The following is a 27,100-nucleotide window of genomic DNA, read 5'->3' on the forward strand; positions in this document are numbered from 1 at the left end:
AGATCCTTTCCCCCTCGGTCTAGATTACAACGTTATCCCCGTGCCAAAATATAGGCTTATCGGCCAAGCCTTTCTCATGTGCACTGCCCGAACGTATGCTCTGTGAGAAGGATCAGTTTAACGTGTGGACTATCTTGATGTACATTACAAAAAACCTCATATGCCCTTCCTTTTCTGTGTGCTGCACTCTGAGGAATGGAGCTGTTTGTGTATGCAACGTGTTTACCCGAACATGATCCTAAACCCTTTTCCCTTTGTTTCACCATCACTAGCTTGGATCTGAATATAAATTGAGTAGGTGTGAGAGATGCTGTTGCTTGGTAGATGTTTATCAAAATTGACTTATGTACCAAAACCCCTTGTTTTAAATTATTTTTTTTTACCATAGCACTATTGGAAATAACCTACCTTAGCCCTGATTATGTGTGTTACACAAAAGCTGCTGAAGATTAATCTTTTAATGATATATTCTAAGCTAATAATTTTGGTAAACATTGCAGGATTGTGGAGATTATTCTCTCTCTTTCTTACTTTTTTGTTTTGCAGTTTCTTTCCTTTTCTTTTTTTTTTCTTCTTCTTACATAAAACCACTGAACAGCATCTTGTTAAACCACAACCTCTATTGTTAATGCCGATATCTACGCTAACTAGCTTTTATTAGTACCATCAGTCATTTTTATAAAACACAACCACAGTAAATTATGTATTATATTACCACATTGCAGGTGTGCCTGAAGCTCATCTTAGCATGTTTATACTTTCTAAATCATCTGTATAACTGCAAATCACTGGAGAAAACAGAGTCCTATAAACTATATTACCATGTCCTGAAATCTAAGTAGAGCACAAAGTTATAGCACAGTTGTAACCTAAGAAAATTATTACAGATTTTCTTTGCTAATGGTTTGTAGTCTTGGAAAACTTTTACTGTACATGTTCAGGGTTCATATTTTATTGTTTTGCATTCATATTTTTTTGGTTTGGTAGATGTCTGTTTATGTTTTATTTATTTATTTAAACTTTATTTAATCAGGTGGATTAATCAGCATTGAGACTGAGATTTCTTTTTCAAGAGCAAAAAAACATTCATAATCAGAGAAGCGCACAATCAGCATACAGAACACCAACGCAGCTAAGGCCAGACAGCCACAATCAACAACAAGTAATGAAAACTGTTACAAGAGTCACAAGAAACATCAGATAGTAAAGTTTTTTTTTAAATCCCCAAAGGGAATGAAAGAATCTCGTTTGAGCGCGGCTTGAAGTTCATTCCATTTAAAAGATGCATAGTACCTGAAACCAGTTCTACCAAGATTAGTGGGTATTGGAGGAGGATATCTAAGGTTTATATACAGACGGGTGACAAATAAAGGAAAAAGTGGAACAGGTCTGAATGCTTGTCCCCTACAGTGAGGGGATCTTGTGGCTCTGTTATGCTTTTGGGGGCATTTTGCTGGAATGGTTTGGGTCCACTTGTCTTAGAGGGAAGGGTCACTGCAAAGAGTCATCACCTTTATCCTATGATGAAACATTTCTATCTTGATGGGAGTGGTCTCTTCCAGGATGACAATGCCCCAATTCACAGGGTGTGAGGGGTCACTGAATGGTTTGATGAATATGAAAATGACCTGAATCATATGCTATGACCTTCACAGTCACAAGATCTCAACCCAATTGAACAGCTATGGGAGATTTTGGACCAACGTGTTAGACAGCGCTCTCCACCACCATCATCAAAACACCAAATAAGGGAATATCTTTTTGAAGAATGGTGTTCATCTCTCCAGTAGAGTTCAGAGACTGCAGAATCAGTGCCAAGGTGCACTGAAACTTGGCAGCACAAGATGAACACCTCACTAAGACACTTTATGTTGGTTTTTCCTTTAATTTGTCACCCATCTGTATATGTTACTGTTATCCCACATAAAGGCTTGGAAAGATATTTATGTATATATATAACCACTAGACCGACTGCAACAAGAAAGACTGCTGTTAGACAAGAGTGCAACAACCAACAGAAACACAATCTAATGCCAAACCCCAAAACCCAATATATTTATTTCTACAATATATACATATTTAAGGTTATAGAAAGATCATGGTTATGGCAGATAAACTATGATTAAGGTTAGTCCAGTAAAACACTTAGTTAGGTTAGGGAAAGACTGTAGAAGCAGACACAAACTCTGGTGTTCTGCATAAACAGTAGATGTTCCTCATGCCCATCCACCACATTAACCTCCACACACATAAAAGGCAACACTACTTCCTGCATTGGCACTGAATGTTGATATTGGATGTAAAGCATGTGATGTGGAATTGTTCAATATAAACATAGTGATACTGGGAAATCTGATGCTGTGACCCAAGAACAAAATGTGTGATAACTGGTGTCTTGAAAAATCAAAAGAAACACTCTACACCACGATTGCTAAATGGTGTCAAGTTAACAGCATGAATAAGCTAAGAGAGATGGATGATGTGTTACAAGATGGTGCCCCATTCGTTGCTTTAATAGTTACTCGCCCTGCATATATACTGAAAGAGTTCTTCAGGCTTTCACATTTTTAAGCCCATAACACTTGTACATCATAGTCCTTCCCTGCACACTTTAATGGTGAAATTAACAAGGCTAAAATTTAATGACAAAAAAAGTAATTGGATTGGTGTAATTCTCAGAAAAATGTCTTCATTGTTTAACTTTTGTGAAGATGTATGGGATAAAGTATTTTTTGGACCGAGACCATTATGTGACCCGCAATTCCATATGACATAATTGCTACGCTGTTCCCAGGGACTTGGTCAACATAGATATGACCCGTCAGTCAGAGGATGGTCATTTGACATTCAGCTCAACATTTCAATGATGACTTCACATTGCAGAAATAGTTGAAAAGAAGTCAAACTCCTGCATTTAGAGTCAAAACTCTCCGAACCTCTCCAATAAAAACAGCGGAGCTCTCCTTTAATCTTGAGGATATTGGTGCTGAATGTCAACTTCAGTAAGATTCAGACTTCTCAACAAGGCTGGAAGCCTATCTGCCCTTCGGCTTTCACCTGCCTATTAGGGTGGAACATATTGGCTAGATAGGTTTTGTGTGTGTGTGTGTGTGTGTGTGTGTGTGTGTGTGTGTGTGAGTAAGACATGCAGCACAGAATGACCAAATAGGACACACATAAACACACACACACACACACACGGGTGGGCTGGCTGTGGTGAACCTTATCGCTATGCCACAAAGTGGGAAGATTAGATTACTCACTTCCCTAAACCTGTAACTTGGTTACCATAGCAATAGCAGTGTGACTGGGGCAGCAGCCTCGTGGAGGCTGTTGAAGCAGGAATGGACGGATAAAAAATTTCCAGGGGAACTGCAGGCAAGCTATTTTACCTCTATTTTACCCCTGCTCACTATTCTATTCTATTCTATTCTATTCTATTCTAAGTTCTAATAGTTTTCAAAGTCAGACCATGCAAATGGAGTCATTTTATGGCCATGTGCTTCAACTTCCATTCCCTAAATGCCAGAAAGATTGAGATGGGGACAATATAAGTTAAGCAGAGATTTTTCTTCATTATGTTTTAATGTTATGTCTGATACTGGAGTATACTGCAGCTACTCTAAGACTTCTCCTATGAATTCTGATTATCTTGCTCCACATTATTTGGAGAGTCAATAAAAAAAAAAATTAAGTGTGGAGTGCTACTACATATAATAATTTTCCCGCATTGCTGTATACTGACCAAGGGAGATTAAGTGAAATTGAATTCATAATTGCACCATAGTTAATTAATTCAAATTAATGAAGTGCTTGCAAATCCATAGTGTTAGGGGTCTGATCATTAGATTAATTACCCCAATCACGCTATTGTATTTCAATTAAACCAAGCACAGTGTTTTATCTTTTCATTAGTCGACATTTAGAGAAGTAAATGTAAAATAAATAGTGGAGACAGGGCAGAGACATACTAATAAACACATACATACAGTATATACATATAGAAATCTGATACCACTATAGAGATGCTGTTCTATTTTCAACACTGATGGAATGAAAGGATAGTGATTATATTGTTTTTGACTAGTGCTTAAAAAAATCTCAGCCTAAATGGACCACAGCAAATAATTAGAGAGAGACACAAAGGGACTCAGGTAACTGAAAAGACAGAGAGAGGCACTCAGAAGAATGCCCAATAAATACTGGTAATTAGACTGCAGACAGCCCCCGTGCTCTCTCCCTGCCACTAAGGACTCATAATAGAATGGGTTTTTTGTTTTTTTACCATTCAAACAGAAAAAAAAATGGCTCTGATAAGTTACGGGACACTATTTGACCTTGAAAAAGGACTTAATTTAGATAAGAGTTATCCTTCGAAACTATAGTGAAATTAGGTCACTTTAATATCAGCAACCCACAGAGTATGACAGAGTTTAAACCTCTGACTTTGGGGCTTGAGGCAGTAGTGTCCTGCTGGCTGGTTCTATTTGAGACTATATTAGGTCTTCTAGAGGATTTTCAAAAAGTAGATATTATTACATTGATGTAATATTCAATATTATATTGAATATAATTGAATTGGAAAAGCCACAATGAAAGCACAGACTTAAAAATGCATTTGAATATTTTAAAAGGATAGTAATTACTTATTGCTGGTTGGCAAACTTTACATGGGACATATCATGGTTTTTGTTATTTTTATACTATTATGATGTGGGATGTCTATGTTAAACATGGTCAAAGTTCCAAAACTTCAGGTGAACGTATGTAAAAAAGCTCTCTGCAAATCAAAAGCCCAGACTTCAATGAGCTCTCAATACTTTGTTTGCAAAGTTATTTCTACTTCATGATGACATCAGATTGTTTGTGCATGCCCACAAACAGCTGTACGTTCTGTAGCCTTTGTTGCTAAGGTTGTTCCACGGGTTGTTCATATTGTCCTCTCACATCTTTCGGATCAGTGTCAGGCTACGTGAAAAGTCTCCATTTCAAGTAAAAAAACAGAAAAAGCTTCCGGAACAGCTGGAAGTCTGCCGAGGGGCAGCTGGCCAATCAGAACAGAGTGGGCTCATCGGGAGGGGGACCTTAAAGGACCAGTGTGTAGGATTAGTTGCATCTAGTGGTGAGGTTGCAGATTGGGGGGGATACAACCTACGCTGTGTTTGGTTTGTCTGTTCTGGGCTATGTAGACATGAAGGGCTCATTCTAAGATAACAAAAACACAATGATTCTTATTTTCATGGGATTATACACTAATTAAAACATAATAATGAATATTATATCCCATTTGGAAAATGTACATGATACATCCTCTGTAACAGTTTGGATTCTTTATAGAAAGATATTTTAGAGATATTAAGTGATCGACTCCATGTAAAGATTATCAGCTGTAGAGATGGTGTTGTCAGTCTGTTGGTCGATCAGTTCACCACTTTGGTCCAGACTGAAATACCTTGCCAACTATTGGTTAGACTGATATTAAATTTTGTTCCGACATTCATGATGCCCAGATGTTGTACCCTAATGATTCTGATGATCCCCTGACTTTTCCTCTTTACACTTTCATGCTCACAACAGGATAAACCCATCTGATATAGGTCACCTTTATTCTGACACCACCTTCTGGCCAATTATTACAGTTACTTCATTATAACTGCTTAAGATCAAAAACCACAGCTTTTATCTATCTTAGTTTCCTTTTCTTTACAATGAGCACTACAGTTTCACAGAGCTGCTGGAGTGGCCAAAGACTTGTTCAAAAATACACTTGGACAGAGATCGCTGAGACCCACAAACATCTTCTAGGTTTAAGGCTTTGGTCTTCCTTTGTTCTTTCATGATCATGTGAGTGCAATTCAATTTGCCCACTGTACAATTTGATTTGGACAAATGTCTGATTCTGACTAAAGGGTCCATGTGACCAGACTCATGTCCTAAGGGCATTTCCCTGCACAGTTGACTTGTGTTCTTACTTATCAGATGAAAGAAACCACAAACACACAAGAGCAGACACTCTCACAAGCATGAATGCACACATGTGTGCATCCATGCAAGCTTGCACACACACATTCACACATAACTGATAAAACTGGCAACCACCAAGCTGACCGGAGCTTTATGTGTATAGATTTATCATTGGTCATTAAAATACATTTGATTTTAACCAGAATGGCTCTCGACTGCTGGTCTCCTGAATAGGATTCCGACCTGCTTTTTACAACCACTTTCTTTAACCTTCTCTCCTGCTCATAAAACACCAGCAGTTCTCCACTTCCTCCACCTCTGCCAGCTCCCTTCCTCCTTCCCTTCCGTCTGTTCTACTGTATCTCTCCATCTATTTTGACCTCCGCTATGATTCTATCTTTATAGGGTGTGTTTGTGTTTCTCCTCCTCCTGTCCTTGCCCTCCTCTTTCCCCTCTCACTCCTCTACTGCAGAAATACCCTCTGCCCCTGAGCTATTTTTTTCTTAATTGTCTCTTTTCTCCCTGAATGATCGATTTGTCAAATTTATCTGACAGTTTGAGAATAAGGATAGTTCTCAAGCTTCTACTTTGAACCACCCAGAGGTCTCCAAAGGTCAACATTCATAATGAGCGTTCACGGGGCTATTCAGAGAACCTTTCTCATTTGTTTTTAGAGGACGGCAGTCTATTTTAATGGCTCCTCAGCCTTTCCCTGTCTGATTGTCCATTTTTCGCTGGTTCTACTGTGTCACTTGTTTCTTTATGATGATACAGTAATTTTATGGCAATTATTTTAAGTGTAGTAATGTGCTGTTGCACTAAATTATGAATATGGCATTAAAAATAAAAAAAAAATGTTTTCAAATGAATTTAGTGCTACATTTATATGGAGGTTGGAGGTTGGAGGTTGTGGTGGATGGAGGGCGTACAAGATGCAGAAACAAAAGCACTTTTGTTAAGGTTAGTGAAAAAATTGTGATAATGGTTGAATGTTAATAAACATGTTGTGTTTCAAGTCATTGCTGACTTTTTTTTCTGTACCAAACCAATACCCTTTTTCCCTAACCTTAACCAAGTGCTGCCAGTGTCTAAACATAACCATAAAAAGTTAAATACATATGATGTCAGGTAAATAAGTATAAGGTATTGATAGTGTATCATGTTTTTGCAGCTACACTTAATTTTGTGCATAAATCTACTAATAAGAAGAGAAGTTTGTTGAAGCATGTGTGTCGCAGGGTTGACCTGTAGCTTGCAATGCTAGAGCCTACTGTTGGCTAGCATGGAGCATTTTTTAAGTCAACTGACTGCTGATTTGCTAAGGTATGATTGGACACTAATTGTTTGGGAAAGGGGTTTAGCGAACGGTCAATTGCAGGTATGAGAGTTCATGCAAGGCTATCTTTAGGGGCTGGAACCCTATTATTTTTGTTCTCGTTATTCTTCAACTTATTTTTCTCTGCTAAAAGTGTTCATGCAGCAAAAACCATAAGACCAAGAAACACCAATTGGTGGGTGGGTTGCAAATTCCACCCACTACTAAGGCACATAAAATGACACTCAATGACCTCAAGGTGGCGTTGTAATAATCAAGTTTACATTTTTGCAATTATCTCAAAAACGTCTCATTTTAATTTCTCAACTCATCTGAATCTTTTCTCTACTGGTCTTCTGCTCTAAAAATTTTGCACTTTTTCTCAATTTTCTCAAAATTTTACTTTCAATTTCTTGTCAGAAACTGCTGGGTCAGTCATCCTAAAACTCAATCAGGATCATGTGCAGTCATCAGTGATCTTAAGTTGTTAAAGAAATATTGATACATCAGTCTTTTTCGATTATACAAGCCAATCAATTTTTATCAAAATAGCTAAGTACAGTAGATGTCTTGTATCTCACCAACGCATTGTCTAATTTTCACCAAACTCAACGTTAGTTCTTTATGATATTCTGTGGACAATCCCCAATTTTTGTACAAATAGACCACTAGAAGGCACTATAACTAAAAATTGTTTTTCATTCAATTTTTCACAAAAAGCTCAAATTTGCTATAATGGCTCATAATGACATCTGCTAACTTGTCTCAAAATATTGCTTTGATAACTTCATCAATGTGTCCGCCAGCAGCCAATCAAAATTCAGCAGCTTGTAATTTCCACTCTGAATGTCCAGTCGACATTAATACGACATTGATACGAAGAATGTATAAAATCTTGGAGAAAACGGCCTAAAGGTGGAGCTACAGCGAAGTCCTTTATGTTTTAGCCTGTATCTCAGGAATGTTAAAACTTTAACAACTGAATAAATTCATAAATAAATAGAGATACATGTGCATGCATTTGTTAAATATTTAGGACCAGACTCAATTTCAAATGACCACATGAATGAATACAGACAATTACATAAATTTAAGAAATACTCCATAAATCTCCATTTTAAAATAAGTACATCAAATTGTGCTAAAAGTATACAATTAACTTAAGTATCTAAACTGTAAAATTCATTCAATTCATAACGTCTCCTGTGTGTCAAAAACTTTGTGGAATTATACGCTTTCATATTTTTTGTTCATGCATACATGAACTCAACACTGACTTTGCCAGTGACTCAGTGATTAAGAGTTTGTTTCTCAATCCAAAGGTTGAGGGTTCAAACCCTGCTTTGCCTTATTTCACCTGGTCTTAAATCTTAAAGTTCTTGGGCTGACTGTGTCTCATCGTTTCAGCTTGCATTCATGAAAACCACATTTCATTAACAATTAAATAAGAAACAAGCATCCAAATGCTCCCAATCTGCTTGGATCCCGATCATCGTCGCTCGCAGCTATATTTTGTTGTTATAATTTTCAGAAAGAATGTATTTTGTTTATTTATTTATTTTATGAACAAAGAATGTATCTTTTTGCTAAATCAGTACATATCACGCTCTTCCTTCATCTTTTCATTCCCTCGTAAGGCACCGAGTGATTCATTCAAGAGAGACCCTGCGAATGCTTTGTTTCTCTACAATTACAGGGAAGTTATGCAGTTGTCTTGCAATAAAATGCTGAAAGAATTAGATCCAATACACATGTACGACATTACCAGATGCAATAAAAGGGAAAGAAACAAAGCACTGCTGAGGAACAGTTTTTTTTTACATTCCACATGTGAACACACAATTCAAGTTCATGGTATGCTTCTGAGCCTGCTGTGTCTTGGATAATTAGATAAATAATAACAAATGTTCCCTATACTGTGTTCAGAGGACATACTGTATATGAAAATGTATGTTTCATATTGCTCCTCATTCTCGTTTCTTATCGCTGTCTGCCCCCCTTCTCCTCCTCCATCTCTCCATCTCTCTCTCTCTCTTCTGTTTCCTCAGTTTTGTCGTCTATTTTGCGACTTTCCTCAGGCCATTTCTTTGTCCATATCCTCCATACTTCTCTCCCTCTCCCTCTCCCTCTCTCTCTCTCTCTCTCTCTGGTTGACCTAGCACCAGTTTCATTTCCGCTTATTCATCCATCTGTCCGCCATCTTTTTTGGGGGACTAATCTCTTTTCCAATCTCTGTCTCATATATGTCCAGTGAGAGTTAATGAAGGAACCGTATGGGTAAACAGACAGGAGAACAGACAGAGATGGGCTAGAGTAAATATGTGCACGTGTACAAACATGCACTGACAGATGGGCTTGACTACTGACTGCGGACTGTTACGCACATGTTAGAGCTGGATCTTTTTAGTAAATTAGCCAGCAAATCAGAGCCTTAGTTGAATGACACATTATTAACCAGCGGGAGGTTTTACATGATTAGTTACTCACAAAAAAGTTATTAATAAAGCAACTGACAGCTCTGAGCTCTGCTCCATCTTATTATAATAAAGTCTCACACACTTATCACCCCCTCCTAGCCTGAATCTTCTTACGACTGCAACACTTATTAACTGCAATGTTACACTAATTTCACTTGCACATCTTTTTTGAAATTAGGCCTTTTCAGTGCAGTGCATATGTACTGTATGAGTGGATTTGTATTCTGGGGTTCCAAGCTGTACAATAAACAAACCTTAGACAAATTAATCAGTTTGAGATTTGAAATTATTAAGCGCCGTGGTAATATTTTGCATTTTTTAGTCCAAAACCTCAACTACAAATTGTATGACTGTGCACACAAAAGTTTGTGCACACTGTTTTGTAAATAGTGACCACTTTGTAATTTCCAAATCTACTGTGAAAATCACCTTTCAAAGACTAAAGAATTGCTTGAGATAGAAAATGCATGCAAGTAAACACCTTCATGAAGCAATCAAGGCCACTTCAACATGAATTTTTTCATTACTTGGTAAACATTCCCTGACACATTACCATGCAAAAATGGAAATAACTTTGAAAGAAAATGATAAAAGCAATAAACTGTGTATTGATATGGATATATTGGTTAATGTTCAGTCCCAAAAGACTGATGTGTGTTTCTTGTGTGTGGGTAAAGTAAATGGCAACTGGAGGCAGAAGACACAAGCTGTAAACATAACATTAACATTTATTATCACCTTGTTCTGGCCAATGTGCAGGCAAACAGTCTATCTGGCTCTTTAGCTGCTAAATGCTCCGCTATGTTCACCAGCGAGTTGCTAACTGTCTGTCTGCTGTTTGGTGCAAACAGCTGCCTGCTGCGTCTGGTAATGGCACCGACGAGAGTGGTGAGAGTGAACCAAAACAGTAAAGTCGGGTGATAATTATCTGTGGGCTCATCATTACGAGTAAGCCCTTTCACATATGTAGTCACATGTGATCAATTTTTAATAAGGAAATATTGATCAGCAGCTTTAAAGAAAACAATAAGGGGTATAAATGCCATCAAATAAAAAGTAGCAACCTCATGAGTAGTAACGATGAGTTACTACTCCATTTAAATTATTCTAATGTGCGGTGTCCATTATGTTCACATGAAGCTTAAATTTCTTGAAGTAAACTGGATTTATCTGGGCTTATAGTTCACATGTGTGCTCATATGCTGCTGGGTTGCATGACTGTGCAACCCTACAATGAAACATGGTTTCAGTGGGTGATGACGAGTACAGGGAAACACATTAAAGAGCACTGCATGTGGCGTTACAGCAATGGAGGAGGAGGAGGAGGAGGAGGAGGAGATGAGTAATCTTACCATCGTCTCCTGATCCTGAGCCGGCATCTGTGGAGGAAAACAAACATAGTTATTAACCAGAAGCTCACACAGCCACAGACATTAGCTGAGCAAGCATGTGTGTCTGCATATGTGAGCGCATGTTTAGGCCTATGTGAATATCTGCTTGTGAGTGTTTGTGTGTGTCAGAAGGGACAGATGAAGATTTCTCTAAAGATGGTGCAGGAAGTGAGATTCAGATTTAAAAAGATAAAAAGTGCAGGTAAACAGAAAAGAGGACGATAGTGAGATGGAGGGTGCCTTGATGCCTGTAGCACGATGCATCTTCCCATTACTGCTGCAGTATATCACTAATAACGCCTCCAACTGTGGACCTTTCACATGCAACTGTGAGAAGCCACTCTGCTGCCAGTTGACAATGCGTTTGTGAGTCAGCTATTCCTTCTCCGTGATTTTCCCCACTAAATCTGCGTAAACTTCCCTCAAACACATTGAGCTTAGTGAATTGTTTGGCAATATGGCTGTGAAAGAGACACTGATGAGCACTTTGGAGAACAGACAATGTGTAACTTGAGCCACAGCTTAGAGCGATCTGCTAAAATGACCAGGGCCAGAGACCAGAGGCAGGGTCTCAGAGGACTGAAGGGGGGATAATATCTCAGCTCCATATGAATACCCATGTGGAAAAGGCTTATAAGAAGAGGTGTAGAGTATCCGGAGCCACAGCGGCGATAGAACACATAAAGTCTGACCAGCAAGCTGTGCCTCTATTGACACTTTAATGACATGAGCTTTCATTCAATAAAATACTTTACTGCTGGGACAGAAATGCGTCTCAAGTGTGTTGATTCTTGGAGGTCAATGCGGCAAATGGTCAGCGGTGTCAAGGGGAGATATATGAATGTAATCAGAAGTGTGGTGAGTCTGTCTCCATAACTAGGGTACATTTTTTGATAGGTAGTTTGAAATTCTGTTTTGTCTGATTTTTTCTTTATTATTATTCTTAATAAGATGGTAATTCAGTCATTTTAATGAAGCAGTTATGTGTAACTATTTTTTTTAAAAAGGTATTTGTATAGATGCTTGGCACTTGAAAGAGCTCTTGCTGAAGTGTTTTTTTTTTTCAACTTTGTTAACGTTCATTGTTATTGTCTTATTAAGGATGAATAAGATTAGCACAGAAATCTGGTGTTTTATTCAGATAAAAATAATTAAATAAAACTTGACAACCTATCTAGACGTTAGATGCAATAATCAAGCCATGCAGCCCTTTTTTTTAGGCACTAAACAGTCAAACCTCAGTGTGGTCTTATTTATTTTAAGTCCCCCTCCACTCAAAAATGTTGGATGTGTGAGTTTCACTGTGCAGAGTTTGACACTAGAAGGCTGTTTTCACACTCATCTGCTGAAAGTGGACAGTTACTCTGTGCTCACAGTAAAATCTGAGTTTAAAGCGTGTATATACAAGAATTTTGTGACATCACAACTAGTTTGGAGCCAATCCTCGTCCATTATTCAATTTACATAAGTGTTGAAATGTGAAGCCTCCAGTGCTCATGCACCGACAATGGTTGGTTAATAAAGGAGGAGAAGAGTAGTTGTCATTTTAAGGATTTTAAATCAATAATTGAACTTTCTTTTCTAGATACACAAATTATTATTCAAGGTAGAATGTTTTATATACATCTTAAAACATGCATGGAGGGGAATTTTAAGGACCGCTCAGTGTGGTCCTTAAAGTTCTTATTTACTTGCAGACCACACTAAAATGAAAGAGACCAAAATTATGTGTTTGGTCTCATGAAATATGTATTTCAAGGTGTTCCTCTTTAGAGGTGCAAAATACTGTGGGAGGGAATGGACATTCATACAAATAGCCTCTGCATCTGATTTATCACGACAGGCTGACCACTGCAGCAGAAGAACCTGCATCTGAAATAGCTGTAAAATATGTGGCTGTGGTTTTTTTTTTTTTTTTTGGACGGACACAGAGGGAGGGAGACTACAGCCGAAAGAAACAAACTGAAACAAAATGTGAAATTCCATTAAAAAGTTACTTTACTGGAGCTCAGTGCTCAGCACAGAACACACAACACAAAAGAGCAGCAATGCACAACCTGTTGTTTTTCACACAACTTTACCTTTCTTTGTCCTTCAGTGGTCCCTGCTTATTTTTTCCTGACTTTTAATGGTTCACAGCAGGTCTGGTCCAGTGTGACATGACGTATTAGCCAATAGCCTACTACATAGGCTTTATATTATTTTTTATTATTTACAGAAAGAATAAAACACTAATAAAAAGTGTTTTATTACCAACATAAATTTGTTGAAAACGTATTTAATGTTAGAAAAAAATCTTCAACACTGCCCTTTGCTGCCTTTCTACTGTTTTTGAATCAGCAGAATTACAGTGACCTTGGAACATGTGGGACACTAAATGTGCAGTGTTTCATGAAAAGGCTTAGTTTGAGGGATCAGGCTAAAGTCAGGAGGGGTTCATGGGAGATCAATAAAAACCTTTCGTATCTGTACAAGGGCAGAGGTTTGAGGAGAGAACGACTCGCAATAGAAAATAGAACAAAATGACAAGGGAGACGGGCACAAGGGTAGTTTTCTGCTCGCTTGTTTGTCAAATGAAGGGTCACAAATGAGATACAACACAATTTTATTTTGTGAGAAGCTCTGAAGAGCAAATGAGGGAGAAAAGTAAGGATGGTTACATCCATGGACAATAGATGATTGAGGTGTTTTTTTTTTAGATTTGGAGCAATTGATTAGAGGATGAGAGAAGCAGTGAGGAGGATTGAGGAGAAACTCTCTGGTGGAAATGTTATTAACCTTACTGTGCTGCTTACACCAGAGGCTATACTGCATCGCATAGATAGGCTACTGTACACACACACACACACACACACACACACACACACACACACATCACTATCTGCTTAAATAAGGCTTGAAAGTTAGGAGGAAGAAGAAGAAGAAGGAGAACTTCAAATCACACACAGCAACGAGAGACAGGTTATATGTTTATTTACTCACATCTAAATCTGATTTTTTACTGAAAATCTTTTATTTGCAGCTTCCAAGGCTACAGTGTCTGTCTGGGGTGATATACTGCAAGTTGCCATGTTTGGAATTATGTTCCATCAAAGTATAACTTGACAAGTACATTTTCAATTCAGCAGAACACATGGGTTTTAAATCTACTGACTTCAGGGGTTGGTGGAAAGCAGGATTCAGCAGAACTTTTTTATCTTACTGACCAAATAGCTCTCCAGCTACAGCTCAGTATTCCTAGAAATTAGGTCCATACATACATACAATTATAGATAATTTTGCATGTTATGATTTACATCTAGAGCCGAAACGTAGAAGAATGATCGGCAACCGGTTTTCTTTTTGAACTGTCCCAGCTTCTCAAATGTTAATATTTGTTTGTTTAGATATTAAATTGAATACTTTTAGATTTTGGATTACTGGGCTTTGCTTGGGCTTTGAGATATTATAATGAAAATATTATAAAATATTTTTGAAAATCTCAAGGACCAAAGGTTTAATCAAATAATCAAGAAAATAATTAACAGGTTGATCAATAACAAAAATAATCATTAGTTTTTATGTCCAATGGCAATGTTTAGTCCCAATGTGGAAAGTAAGAAGGTGGTAGGTTTAAAGGTAGCATGTCTTAACTTCTGCAGTCTGATATAAACCAATTAAATGAGTATTTTCCAAAGTAAGTCCTTTTATTTTATTTTTCAAGTAGCGCTGGCCTTGGAAGCATATACAAAGAAGGAATTTCACACTAAACATTGCAACTTTGAAAGATACCCACTTGACTTGTCTAACTCAGACTGCTGAAGTATCATATTATCTTCAGCTGAACTGAATGCATTTTCCACAGAACAAGGACTGTGAATTTTTTCCATCATCACTTTATAGCTTTAGGAAGGGATCTATTTTTACGGCCAGTATATGGACACAAGGAACAATTACAGCAACCAAAAACCCTTTTAATGTACTGTATATGGGCATGTCAGTATTGTTTTAAAAATAGACTTAACCATAATACCGTAACCATATTTTATATAACTGCAATTGTTATCTAGCCTTAAATATAGTTGACAAATGCAGATATTGCAGTAAACTTATATTTAAAAAAAAAATGTTGGCGCTAGACAAAAAAAAAAAACGTCCTTGAAAAAGATCTTGAATCTCTATTGGAGTGCTGCCCTACAGCTTATCTTGACCTCTGACCTCCCTAGAGGAAAGCAAGCAAAAAGATCTTCCTACAGTGATCAATAACAGATTAGATTATCATTACTTAAAGTACTTACTTTGAATTCAGACAGAATTTGCAACAAATTAGCAATGACAAGGCATAGATTTTTTTTTTGTATACAGAGACTGAGTGGCATATTGATGACTTCACCTGTACTATGTGAGATCCTGTTGTGCCACATGTTAAACTCTACATACATTATGGTGCATTAATGTCATCATGATGGATTTCTGCAAAGCACCTGTTTTATAATACATTTAATGCAATTATACTGGCTCTCATTCAGCTTTTGGTCTGAGTGTACTACTTGAACCATCAGCCAAACATATGGCACATGTCATCTGTTAGAGCTCAGGCACTGCAGTCTCACAAAATAGTAATTAAACTTGTCATCAACATTTTATAATTGTGTCAATTAAAGCTTCTCCTGCTTCCCCATTTAATTATTTCCTGGAAGTTTAAAAATGCTATGTTAGCACTTGCCTTAGCTCAACTCCATAGCTCCTTTGGGCAAAATAGACTCCTTGGTTTGTTTTGCTTCACTAAGCTAATGCTTAACTGCTCCTCCTGATGCAGGTTGAGCCCTTGATGTGATAGAAAAGTGGCATCATCCTGTGCTAATAAGCTTTCATTGGCATTTTACCGCTGAGATCTCTTCCTGTTATTGACTTCTAAATCAGAACTTCCTTATCTGTCAATGACATGAAGGTAATAAAGACTGGGGTTAACTTGAATGAAACAAGTGTAAATTTGCTTTTTCATCTGACAGATGTTGCACTGGAAAAAGTCAATAATGGGCTGTAAGATGTCACACAACTAAACCTCTGTGATATAATATTGTGTGTAATGCGCGCACTTTTTATAGCATCAATTACAAGATGGTTTTCCACGAGAGGGCTATAGGGTATCAAATCCTGTTTGTCTATATCCCTCAGTGCTGCCACTTAGCATGAAACTGGCAACTCAGCAGGCCTCCTGTTTATTGTTTGGAATGACAGCAGACTAACGTCTGGCCTCTTGGCCTCAGCAGCATCCAAGAAGGTTAATGAGGGCACATGAAACTGGTGGCTGCTTGGTTTAGTACACATAAAGCAGGATCCTGCAGGTGTTTCATGTATATAAAGATTTTAAATATGGATAGAAATGTATAAATACTTATCTTCCTTGTTAACTACTGTAGAGGTGAGCTAAAGTCTCCCAAACCCCTTTGGATTCCAGTTCAGTACTGGCTAGAAAAAGTGGCTGTAACATAGCTTTGTGGATACTACTGACAAAGAGCAATCTGTCCCTAAAAGGAATACCACAGAAGTCATGGGGGCCACTAGAAAAGGGTGTCAACACTTCTGGCTACCCTAGCCAACAACTGACATCACATGAAATATGTAAATCAACCATTACATTTTCTGTTTTGAGAAAATTAGATTTTTTTTTGTTGAGAAAACTAGAAAAATGCTCTTCATTGTCTGATTTTCATTGTGCAAAAAACATTATCAAAGTGAGGTTCAAAGTTCATTCTTGACCTTGGAAACAGCAGTTAAGACAACAAGGTCATTACAGGGTCCATTTAGTATCTCCTCTGGAACCTTTTGCTTATATCACTTGATCATTTGGCACCCAGTCGACATGGAACTGCAGATGCAGATGTTTCTGGCTAATAGATAGATGTGCCATCTATCCTTAAAAGGCACCCTACTGTGAAGTGACTTATCATTCATGCTGGAACAAATGACATCTCATATTGGCAATCTTTGTTAATCTTTTTAATATTATTCGTACATCCCACACTGGTCAGGTCTTAATTTCTGGCCCCACTCCTGTGTCTCGCCATGGCAGAGTGCTTCAGTAGGCTGCTGAGTATTCACACTTGGTTGTCCTCAATCTGTGCCAAGTACGACGTGGGCTATATTGACAACTTCTTATGGAATCGTGACAAACTTTTTTTTTTGTTTTTTGGCAAAAGATGACGGTCTGCACCTCAGTGCAAGAGGGTCACACATGCTGACAAACAACATCCTGTACAGTCTTCATCACACGTGTCCCCTTGTCCAACAGTAAATGATGTCACCAAAACAACAAACTAGCGGTGGACAGTTCTGCCTGTACATATGATCCCACTCACTGTAACAGCCCAGATCAATCTAGTTTAAATAGCTTTCCTGTTCTCCCACTTCTATTCCTGTTAGTATTTCTGATAGGTCAATTACCATAAACAGAGCTATTTCTAAAGCTAATTTTCATAACCTTATCCCCATCATTCTCAATCATACTACATCACACCCTAGGCCTACCTCATATGCTCTTAATTTTGCTTTATTGAATGTCTGTTCCCTGACCAATAAGTCATTTATGGTCAGCACACTTATTGAGGATAATGACCTTGATGTTCTCTTTATTACTGAAACATGGCTAGATGCAAATAATTTCTTCACACTGTGTGAGGCATCATCCCCCAATTTCTGCACGCTGCAAGGCAGGGCAAATGTGGTGGGGGAGTAGCAGCTATTTCCTCTGATTCTCTAACCTGTCTTTAGGTCTCACTTGAAAAGTACCAGAGCTTTGAATGTCTTACTGTCAATCTACAGTGTGACATGTCATTCCTGTTTCTGATAATGTACCGACCACCTAAATACAACTCTGAATCCATGAGTGATTTTGCAGATCTGCTATAAAATATCTGTATTGACTACACCAAAGTAATTATTTCTGGTGATTTCAACATTCACATCGATAATTCCACAGCGTTCACCACAGTCTATTTTAATGCGTTATTAGAGTTGTTTGACTTGACCCAACATATTAAGGAGCCAAGTCATCAGCACAGACACATACTTGTCATTTCTATGGGTATTGATATCAGTCAGCGTAAGCACTGTCAATGATGTTGCACTGTTGGACCATTACTGTGTTTTCTGCTAACCGAACCATCACCAGGTGACATGTCAAGAAATGGTAGTTCTGTGAAACATCACGTTAGTCTTTTCAAACTCACTTTCTTTGTGCAAAGTCATCCTGGTTGCCTTTATCTGAGAGTAGAAGTTGTGATGACCATGCCAATCGCTGTAATTCTCTTCTGTTAGACAGTATCAATAATGCTGCACCACTAAGATCTAAAAGAAATCTCTAGCAAATGTAAAGCCCCGTAGAGAAATGCTGAGATCATAAAGCAGCTCAAAAGAGACGAAAGGCCGAGAGGAGGTGGAGAAAATCAAAACTGCACGTTGACTGGGATATTTTCAAAAACACCCTCAGGAACTACAACAGAAGCTTGAAACAAGCCAGAAAAGAATTCTTCTCAACTCTTATTGACACCCACAAAAACGATCCAAAAGCCTTTTTCTCAACTATTGATAAACTCATTAGCCTCTTGCCTGCTGTTTCTTCTGTTACTTTCTCAACCACCAAATGCAATGAATTTGCATCATTTTTTTAACAACAACAAAAAAAAAACATCAGGTGCAATATCCCAAATACAAACTTCACTGCTATGACATACCTCCACCTACTGTGTGCTAACGGTCTCGAGCATTTCTCCACTGTGGACCCCAGAGATCTCACTGATGCTATAAATCATTTTAAGGCCTCTACCAGCCCCCTCGATCCACTTCCAGCATCCTTTTTAAAATCTGTTTTTAATTTTTTAACAGATGACATCTTGTCAGTAGTAAACTGTTCTCTTCAGACTGGTATCTTTCCCCTTGCGTGAAAACTGCTGCCAGTTTGGACCACTTCTAAAAAAACAACAACCTGGACCCAAACACACTTAGCAACTACAGGCCAATCTCCAACCCCACCTTCCTGAATAAGATCATTGAGAGGGTTGTATATCAGCAACTATACTGCTATCGTACAGATAATAATATTTATAATAAATTCCAGTCTGGCTTCTGCATGTCTCATAGCACAGAAACTGCTCTTTTTCTGTAAAAGTTGTTATAACATGAGGATCAACAACGACAATAAAAAAACCTCAGTCCTAATACTCCTAGACCTAAGCTCTGCATTTGACACCATGGATCATGGGATTCTTCTGGAAAGGCTATGAACCTGGGTGGGTCTGTCTGGCACGGTTCTCCAGTGGTTTGAATTCTACCTGCATAATCGAGATTTCATTGTCACACTTGGGGACTTCCACTCCAACAGACACAAATTAGTGTGCAGGGTCCTGCAGGGCTCCATCCTGGGTCCTCTTCTATTCAAGCTCGATATGCTTCCCCTCGGTTACTTTATCAGCAAACATAACATCAGCTACCGAAATTTGCCAATGACACGCAGCTTCTCATCTCACTATCCACTGGTGACTTCCAACCCATAAACTTTCTAGACAGCTGCTTGGAAGAAATCAACCACTGAATGGCAGCAAACTTCAGCTTCACCTTCAGATGAAACAGGAGAAAGCAGAGATTTGGTTGTAGGTGTTAAAGCCCAGAGACATCTGGTCTGTGAGTACCTGGAGTCCAGATCACTAAAAATAAAAACCAGGTTAAAAACCTAGGAGTAACCATAGATGATGACCTCAGCTTTAAGGATCATATCAACGACATCACCAGGGTTGCCTTTCTCCAACTCAGAAACATTTCCAGAATCAGAAGCTTTCTTTCCCAATCTTACTCAGAGAAACTCATGCATGCATTTGTCATGAGAAGGCTGGATTATTACAATTCTCTGTAGATTACAATTTATCCATAACTCAGTTGCATGAGTTCTACCCAGGTTAAAAAGATCAAACCATATAATACCAGTCCTCCAGAACTTACAATAGCTACCTGTTTTTTCAGAATACAATTCTTGTTTTTTCAGAATACAATTCAAAATCCTCCTTTTGGTTTACAAAGCACTTGCTGGTCTGGCTCCACAATACATCTCAGACATGCTGTCAGTTTATAAACCCAGAAGATCTCTCTGGTCACAAGGTGGAAATCTCCTCAATGTGCCTAGAGCGCTTTCAAAGTCTGGTGAGATGGCATTCAGTATTTATACACCTAAAGAATGGAACAGTTTGCCTGCTGAACTTAGACTTCCTCCAACACTGTTGGAGGAAAAAACTAAAGACCTTCCTTCCTCACTCAAGCATTTTCTTAAATGAACACACCGTATTTGTACAGTATGTGTGTATGTATATGTGTTTTTATGTATGTATGTATGGATGTTTCTGTTTATTTACAAACTTTTGATGTTTTATTTATTCATTTTTTTATAAAGCACTTTGAACTGCTTTTGTGCAACATGTTCCTATACAAATACATTTGAATAGAATTGAATATTCAAATTTCTATTGTTTTGAGCACTAAAAAGAATTCTCATCAATGTTAGTTTATAAACTGAGTTTAAAGAATCCATAAAGCAGCTTGGATCAATATTTTTTTTATTAAAAATTGATCAAATGACTAAGTGTTATGTGAAAGGCATCACATAGTGACAAACCCACAGAGCATTATCACCTCACTGTGCAAATTCCCTAGGCCCTTTAGAGCATTTTAATATATTTTAGCTCATTGGTTTAGGTTTTTACAGCTTGCAATTTTACTCTTGTCTGCATAATTTCCAGATGCAACAGGGAGCTGTTCAGAGATGAAGCTCAGATAAACCCACTGCTCTGTAAACTAGTTGCTCAGCACCAAACAGCAGACAAAGTAAGCTACCAGCTGGTGAACACAGTGGAGCATATAGCAACTAAAGAACCAAATATTTTTCTCAGAAGCTGGTGGAGACCAACACAGAGCTAAAAGGAGAGTGAATATTGGACTAACATTCATTATGTGACTAGAAACATGACGTCAAATAAATACTACTGTTGCTTTGTGTCAGCTAGATGTAAAAGCAGGTGTGGCCAAAAAATAAATGACTTCAGGTTTAAGTCTTAAAAGTCCAACTTGTAACTTTACTTTGTAATAGTCCTCAAAGTGCCTATAATAAAACAAGGAGAAGAAAAAAAAAGAATTCAACATCTACAATTTCTTGACGACTGGGCAAACTCCATCTGCTGATGAAGATCATGTTATATGATCTTAAGTTCCAGAACAGCTACTAAATTGACCTTGTAGTGAGATTGTTTTCTCAACACTAACAATGAAATAAGATGAGTGGAGTGTCAGTTACATTAAGATATCTTCCACCAAGTTTTCCCCCAGAGATGTCTGCTCCATGAAATTTTTCACCCTAGTAAGGGAAACAAGTATTGGCGCTGTCGAGCTGCCATACAGTACATCCATTACACTGTGTACTGTTGCTGCTAATGGGATTTTGGAAGATGGAAATGGAAAGGAGGACAGGGGGAAGTGAGAGAGAGAGAGAGAGGAAGAGAGAGAGAGAGAGAGAGAGAGAGAGAGAGGTTTTGTTGCAATACATGTTGCAGGCTTTAGTAAAGTGGCTTTGATGCTTGCATTCCTTCCTGTTAGATGCTCATATCACTGGTATTCAAGATAATTTTAGCATATTCCTACTGCTGCTCAATTTGAGTTAGCTTAGCTGAGAGTCTCAACTAAATGCCTAAGTGGTGAAGAGAGCAGAGAGGAAACACTTCCAAAGTAGCTGCCTGCCATGCTTTTCCACATGAAAGGTTTGTGTGTAACACTTGGTTATGTAAGAAAGCTCCCACACAGCAAGTTTGTTTAACTTTCAAATGAGACACAAGCATTTCTAACTTTTTCACCTGAGAATTTGTCCACCTCCTGTGAGAGCTATTTTCTAGCTGCCCTCGGCCTTTTAGAAGCTACCAAAAACAGAGCCCAATAATGCTCATATTATGTTGATTACATATTCATTCACAGACCAGTGACAAATTAATGTTACCTCGCATTGTATGTAAAATTACGCTAGATCTCAACCCAAGTGATTCTGGAGCAACTTGTTAAACAGCACTTCCCACAGCCATCATCAAAACAACAAATTATGGAATATATAATAATAATATATAATAATATAATATATACAACCACGTCTTGAAGTTGAAGCAAAGTGCAAGTCCCTTAAAGTGCAATGCCACTGACAGTCTGTAGATGCTGGTTCCAAAAAACCCCTGGCTCCAATAGACTCCCATTCAAAACGTGTCAACTTCTCTCATGTGATACTAAGTCAATACATTTTTTCAATGATTGGTTGATGATTGGTCTCAATCTCTAACTTTGGGCCCTCTAATAAGTATGCTGGTGGTCATATTGGAAATTATTGCTCTGTTAAGATTTAAAGAGGAATAGTCTTTATATCTTCCTACCAGCTGTGAAGAATTGAAAGCTGTGATTGACAGTTCGCTCCCTGAGTTGGACTATTGTTGCAATATTTGGTAAGTTTAATGCTACTTGATACCTGCTGTATTAGTTAGTTAATGTTAGCAGAAGTCTACATCGCTCGGTGTTCCCGCTAAGTTAGCATTAGCTTCAGTCTAAGGTAGCAGGGTGTGTTTCCAGAGTGTGAAAGGAAACACCCCGCACCCATTAGGGGTCCTGGCTCCAAATGGATAAGATGGCACTGAATGTAAGCAGCAACTCTGGGCTTCAAACTGGCTCCAGTGCAAACCAGTGGGTGACGTCATGCCCTGCTACGTTCAATTTTATATGCAGTCTTTGTTAGGTGCATACAATACCACTTCGCACCTCTCAGAAGTGTTTTTTTTTACACCTTTTTACTTTGTTTTTTTCAATAAGAAAACTCTATTTCCCTCAAAATCAGAATAATTTCCGACCAGGAGATTGAATGGAGTGGTCTTTAATTTTTAATAATTGTCTTTACAATGGTATAATAATGGTCTTTTTTTAGTAATTTAAGGGAAATGTTGAAATGTAGCATGCAAAATAAACATCACTTTGCTTAGAAAAAGAGTGAGTAGGCTCACACTGGCATGAAATGCATCTCACCACTGCAGCATTACATTCACACTGAAGTACAGTTGTTTACTGTGTCCTTGTTCTGGATAAATGCCAATGTACATCTGAGTGGAACACGAGACAGAGGAGAGCATATAGAGAGAGCCACTGTCATGGTCTATTTGTCAGAATACAGCACCACAAAAACATCCTTGTTTGAACTGTGCATTAAGTTCTCAAAAGTCCTGCTTGTTGCATGGAAGAAAAGGGTCTTTATCCTTTTCTAATTCAAAAGATACCGAAATCCATATCACACACACTGGCTTACACTATCACATGTCTTGAACAGGACCTCACACACAACTCACAAACAAGCAATTTAGAGAACGGCTGGACATTTCATGTGACTCTGCAAACCTCTCACTGGCACACAGACACCACTACTGTTACTGCAGTAACATTTTCACCTCAATTTCCACATGTTCCCTCTGCTGAGCTGTGTCCATTCAAGGGGCTTTTAATGTACTTCTGCCTGTCAGTGAGTGTAACTGAGTCAGCGACTGCTCAACTCAAGCCAGCGCTATTATCTTAGTTTAAGCAGTGATTCATATATGCCTCAGAAACATCCAACCTTGACAGTGGATTCACTCATTCACAACTAAGCACATTATTCAGAACATGACTCACTAATTGGGAGATTCAGAAAGAATTCCTTTATGGGCGTCAGGGAATGTTTTTTTTGAAGTATACGCTCATTGATTCGGATTTGTCATCATAGGATTAAACACATAGGCCAAATCTAATTACACATGATCTGATGAAATACGAATGTACGATTTTATATGTGTTTAAAACAACTACAACTATGAAAAGTTATATAAATATGAACATGTAATATAGTCTCTTTAGTCACTGTGGTCATTTCAGAAAGAATGCCCTTACTACACAAGAAACCGGGTATTAAAAAGTTCTACATTGGCAAAGCTATTTCTTTGTTAAAACAGTCACAGCTTATGTTCAGTCATCAGGATGGAAATGTAGTTCCACTTCTGCATATAGAGTGAATTAATATAACAGTTCCCAAACCTTTTATGATCAAGAATCTTTAACTTTATAATACTGCATACTCTGAGCAGCACTACTGGTCTCCACTACACAGCTAATGAAGTAGCTGACCTTTTCCGAATGAAGACGCCCACTCAGCAGCTTAAACACCAAACTATATCAGAAAACAGTAATCCCAATTATGTTAGATCATTATACCAAGTGCTTTTTTTCCTTACCAGCCAATAAAAAAGGATGAAAACAATAGGCAATGCCACCAATGGAAAGGACATAGAAAACAATTTCCTTAAAAAAAAAAGTTGTTGTCTAAAAATAGGTATTCTCTACATATTAAGGATAATCTACAATATAACATGAAAATATTGTTATCCTTGAAAAATATAAAAAAAGAGAAAAAAAACAAGACAGAATATAATCATCCCTTGATGTGAAGCAGAAGGCAGTCTGCCTCTGTAGAGTATGTTATTTTTGGCTGGATTGCAACAGCAGGGCCAACCCTACCCATGTGAAAGGCTGTCACTGATTGACTGACTGACTGAGTGATGAAGTTACACCATTGGTCGGCCGAAGCTGGCTGAAGCTAAGTATCCCAGTTTCGCACCAACCAACAGCAAGCGGCAACGGCAGAGTTAGCAATGACTGCTAGCTCCCTCCCTCTGGGCATATTTTAAAAAATGCAGCAGAGGACTGGACAGGACAACAACGGTTAGGGGGCGTGGCCTTGTGGCTATGTAGTGTGTGGGACAGGTTGAGTAAGGGGACACTGACTGACCACCGCTCAGTGTAGCATGATTAGCAATGTAGAGCTGGTAGTCAGAACTAACCAGCCATGAGCAGCTGCTGTCAGATTCTCAGTTTCCGCGCAGGAAACACAGAGTGCCCGCCAGAGCTTTAACAGTCAAGAGAAGCTCATTCATGGCCCTTTGCAAAAGTTTCTGTGTGGTACCTTTGTTGTAGCTGAGCTAGCGGCTCTGCTATGAGAGGTTCTCCAGTGTGTGTGTGTCTTTGTGGGGGACTGTCCGTACGTAGCCGTTAGGGTGTTAACAGTCTTTTTTATTATAAATTTCATGACGTGGATAAATCCCAAACGGTCGACTCTACGTCAGCATTGGTCTTTCAAGGTTCAGGACTGATTTAAAACAGTAGTTGGCCTGTTGAGCCATTTTCACCCATGAAATGCAGATTTTTATAAATTTGGTTTCAATGTCAATATTAACATAAGCACTGATGTGTTCCATCACAGTACAGTCATATAATTTTGTTTACAGCTCAAAAAACCCGTGTGCAGTACCTCTTCAAGCTGTTGTAATTTTCGTTCTAGGACTGTGATTATATCACTTTATTAAGTTTTTATATTTCCTCAAGTGCCACGATTACCTACTGAAGGAGATTGTCATGTGACATTTACATGAGAAGAGACAATCTGTGTGCTGTCACCAGTAAAACTTACTGTAAATTTCTGCATGTTACATGCATCTCGTGTCTTTTCATGTTCATGTTTTCAGTGTTCATGGTAAATAAAATAAGAGCAATATAACAAACACATTTACAAATGCAAACTTAACACATATGAAACACACTGTATTGGAGTCATTCACACTTAGCATTAATAATTTACTTGATAGTTACAGCATTAACACTATTTTTCGGGTTGTGGATAAGTTAAGTAATATATGAAACATATAAAAATAGCCTACATCTTAACTCAACCCTTCTTACAACAGCACCATATAGTCTACACCCAAAATCTGGTGCAATGTGTTTTCAGTATTTTATAATGTTTTTCTTATGTGTACAGCATCTTGAGTTACAACTACTATATGGAAAAATGCCATACAAATAAATAAACTTCCATTAAAACAAACTTAAAATTAAAAACCCTCTTGCATTGCAGCCATATACTAGGTTTTGACCTAGTCTTATTTATTATAGCAATCATATTACCCTGCCTGTACCAAGGACACTTGCCAGCAATCACAGAATAGTTACAGTTAATGCACATTTTAAAGCTCATACGCTCTTTTAAATAAAAGTTGATGCCAGGAAATTGCTCCAGAGAGTATCTACTGTATATTTAACCAAGATTGACTGCAATCAGACGAATGAACATGATATTCTACCACAAACATACTAAAGCCAGATTCATGCTTTTCTGGCAACTAGTTCCAGCGGCTCTGCTACAGATGTCCCTGGAGTAGGAGTTGATTTATAGGCCAATGGAAGATTTCACATGTTGATTTTGCATTATCAGGCCATGATTCACTACTATTCATTATGTACTGTACCTCAAACTAATTATGTTTAGATTATTTCATTCACTTTGTGGTATGGAGTGACTATGGGAAATATTTCACTGGATATGGCTTTGATAAGAAAATACAAATTTGTCTGTCCATTCAAGAGGAGACCATTTCCATGAAATCGTCAAATATCATAATTCCTTCACTTTTGGAGAGCGACAATTGTGATGAGAGGACTGTACTCTCTGCATGGCTTTACAAGATAGTAAAATATGAATATCACTGAGCCTTTCTTCAAGCTGATCCATGTTGTCTTTGCAGTAAACAATCTCTATCAGCGTCAGAAATATGTAAGAGGAAACACACACAAACACAAGCTAATCAATATCTCCAATGCTCTGACACATCCTGTTACATTTTTAAGGCGGCACACATTAGCTTGGTACATCTACCCAACACAGACGCATAAATGTGCCAGTGAATGTCTGCCACCAAACCAGTAACGTTGCACCAGCACACACAACAATGGGAACTTTTAAAGAGAAAGGTATACCATATGCAATGACATATGGAACACAATGCTTTGAAATATAATGAATGCCAACAGACAAACAGATTTAAGGCGGA

At 38.1% G+C, this 27,100-nt stretch overlaps 1 protein-coding gene across 2 annotated transcripts in view; it reads right to left on the minus strand.

Annotated features, from left to right (window-relative positions):
- The window catches only part of tmeff2a (transmembrane protein with EGF-like and two follistatin-like domains 2a), a 122,946-nt gene that overhangs the window by 47,763 nt on the left and 48,083 nt on the right, over positions 1-27,100 (minus strand). For both annotated transcript variants that reach the window (XM_042426642.1, XM_042426641.1), the window contains exon 4: positions 11,109-11,135. In XM_042426642.1, coding sequence (XP_042282576.1) covers positions 11,109-11,135 — 27 coding nt within the window. The remainder of the gene's footprint in view (positions 1-11,108; positions 11,136-27,100) is intronic.

The sequence above is a fragment of the Thunnus maccoyii genome, chromosome 11 (genome assembly GCF_910596095.1).
Source record: "Thunnus maccoyii chromosome 11, fThuMac1.1, whole genome shotgun sequence".
In the NCBI taxonomy this organism is placed as follows: Eukaryota; Metazoa; Chordata; class Actinopteri; order Scombriformes; family Scombridae; genus Thunnus; species Thunnus maccoyii.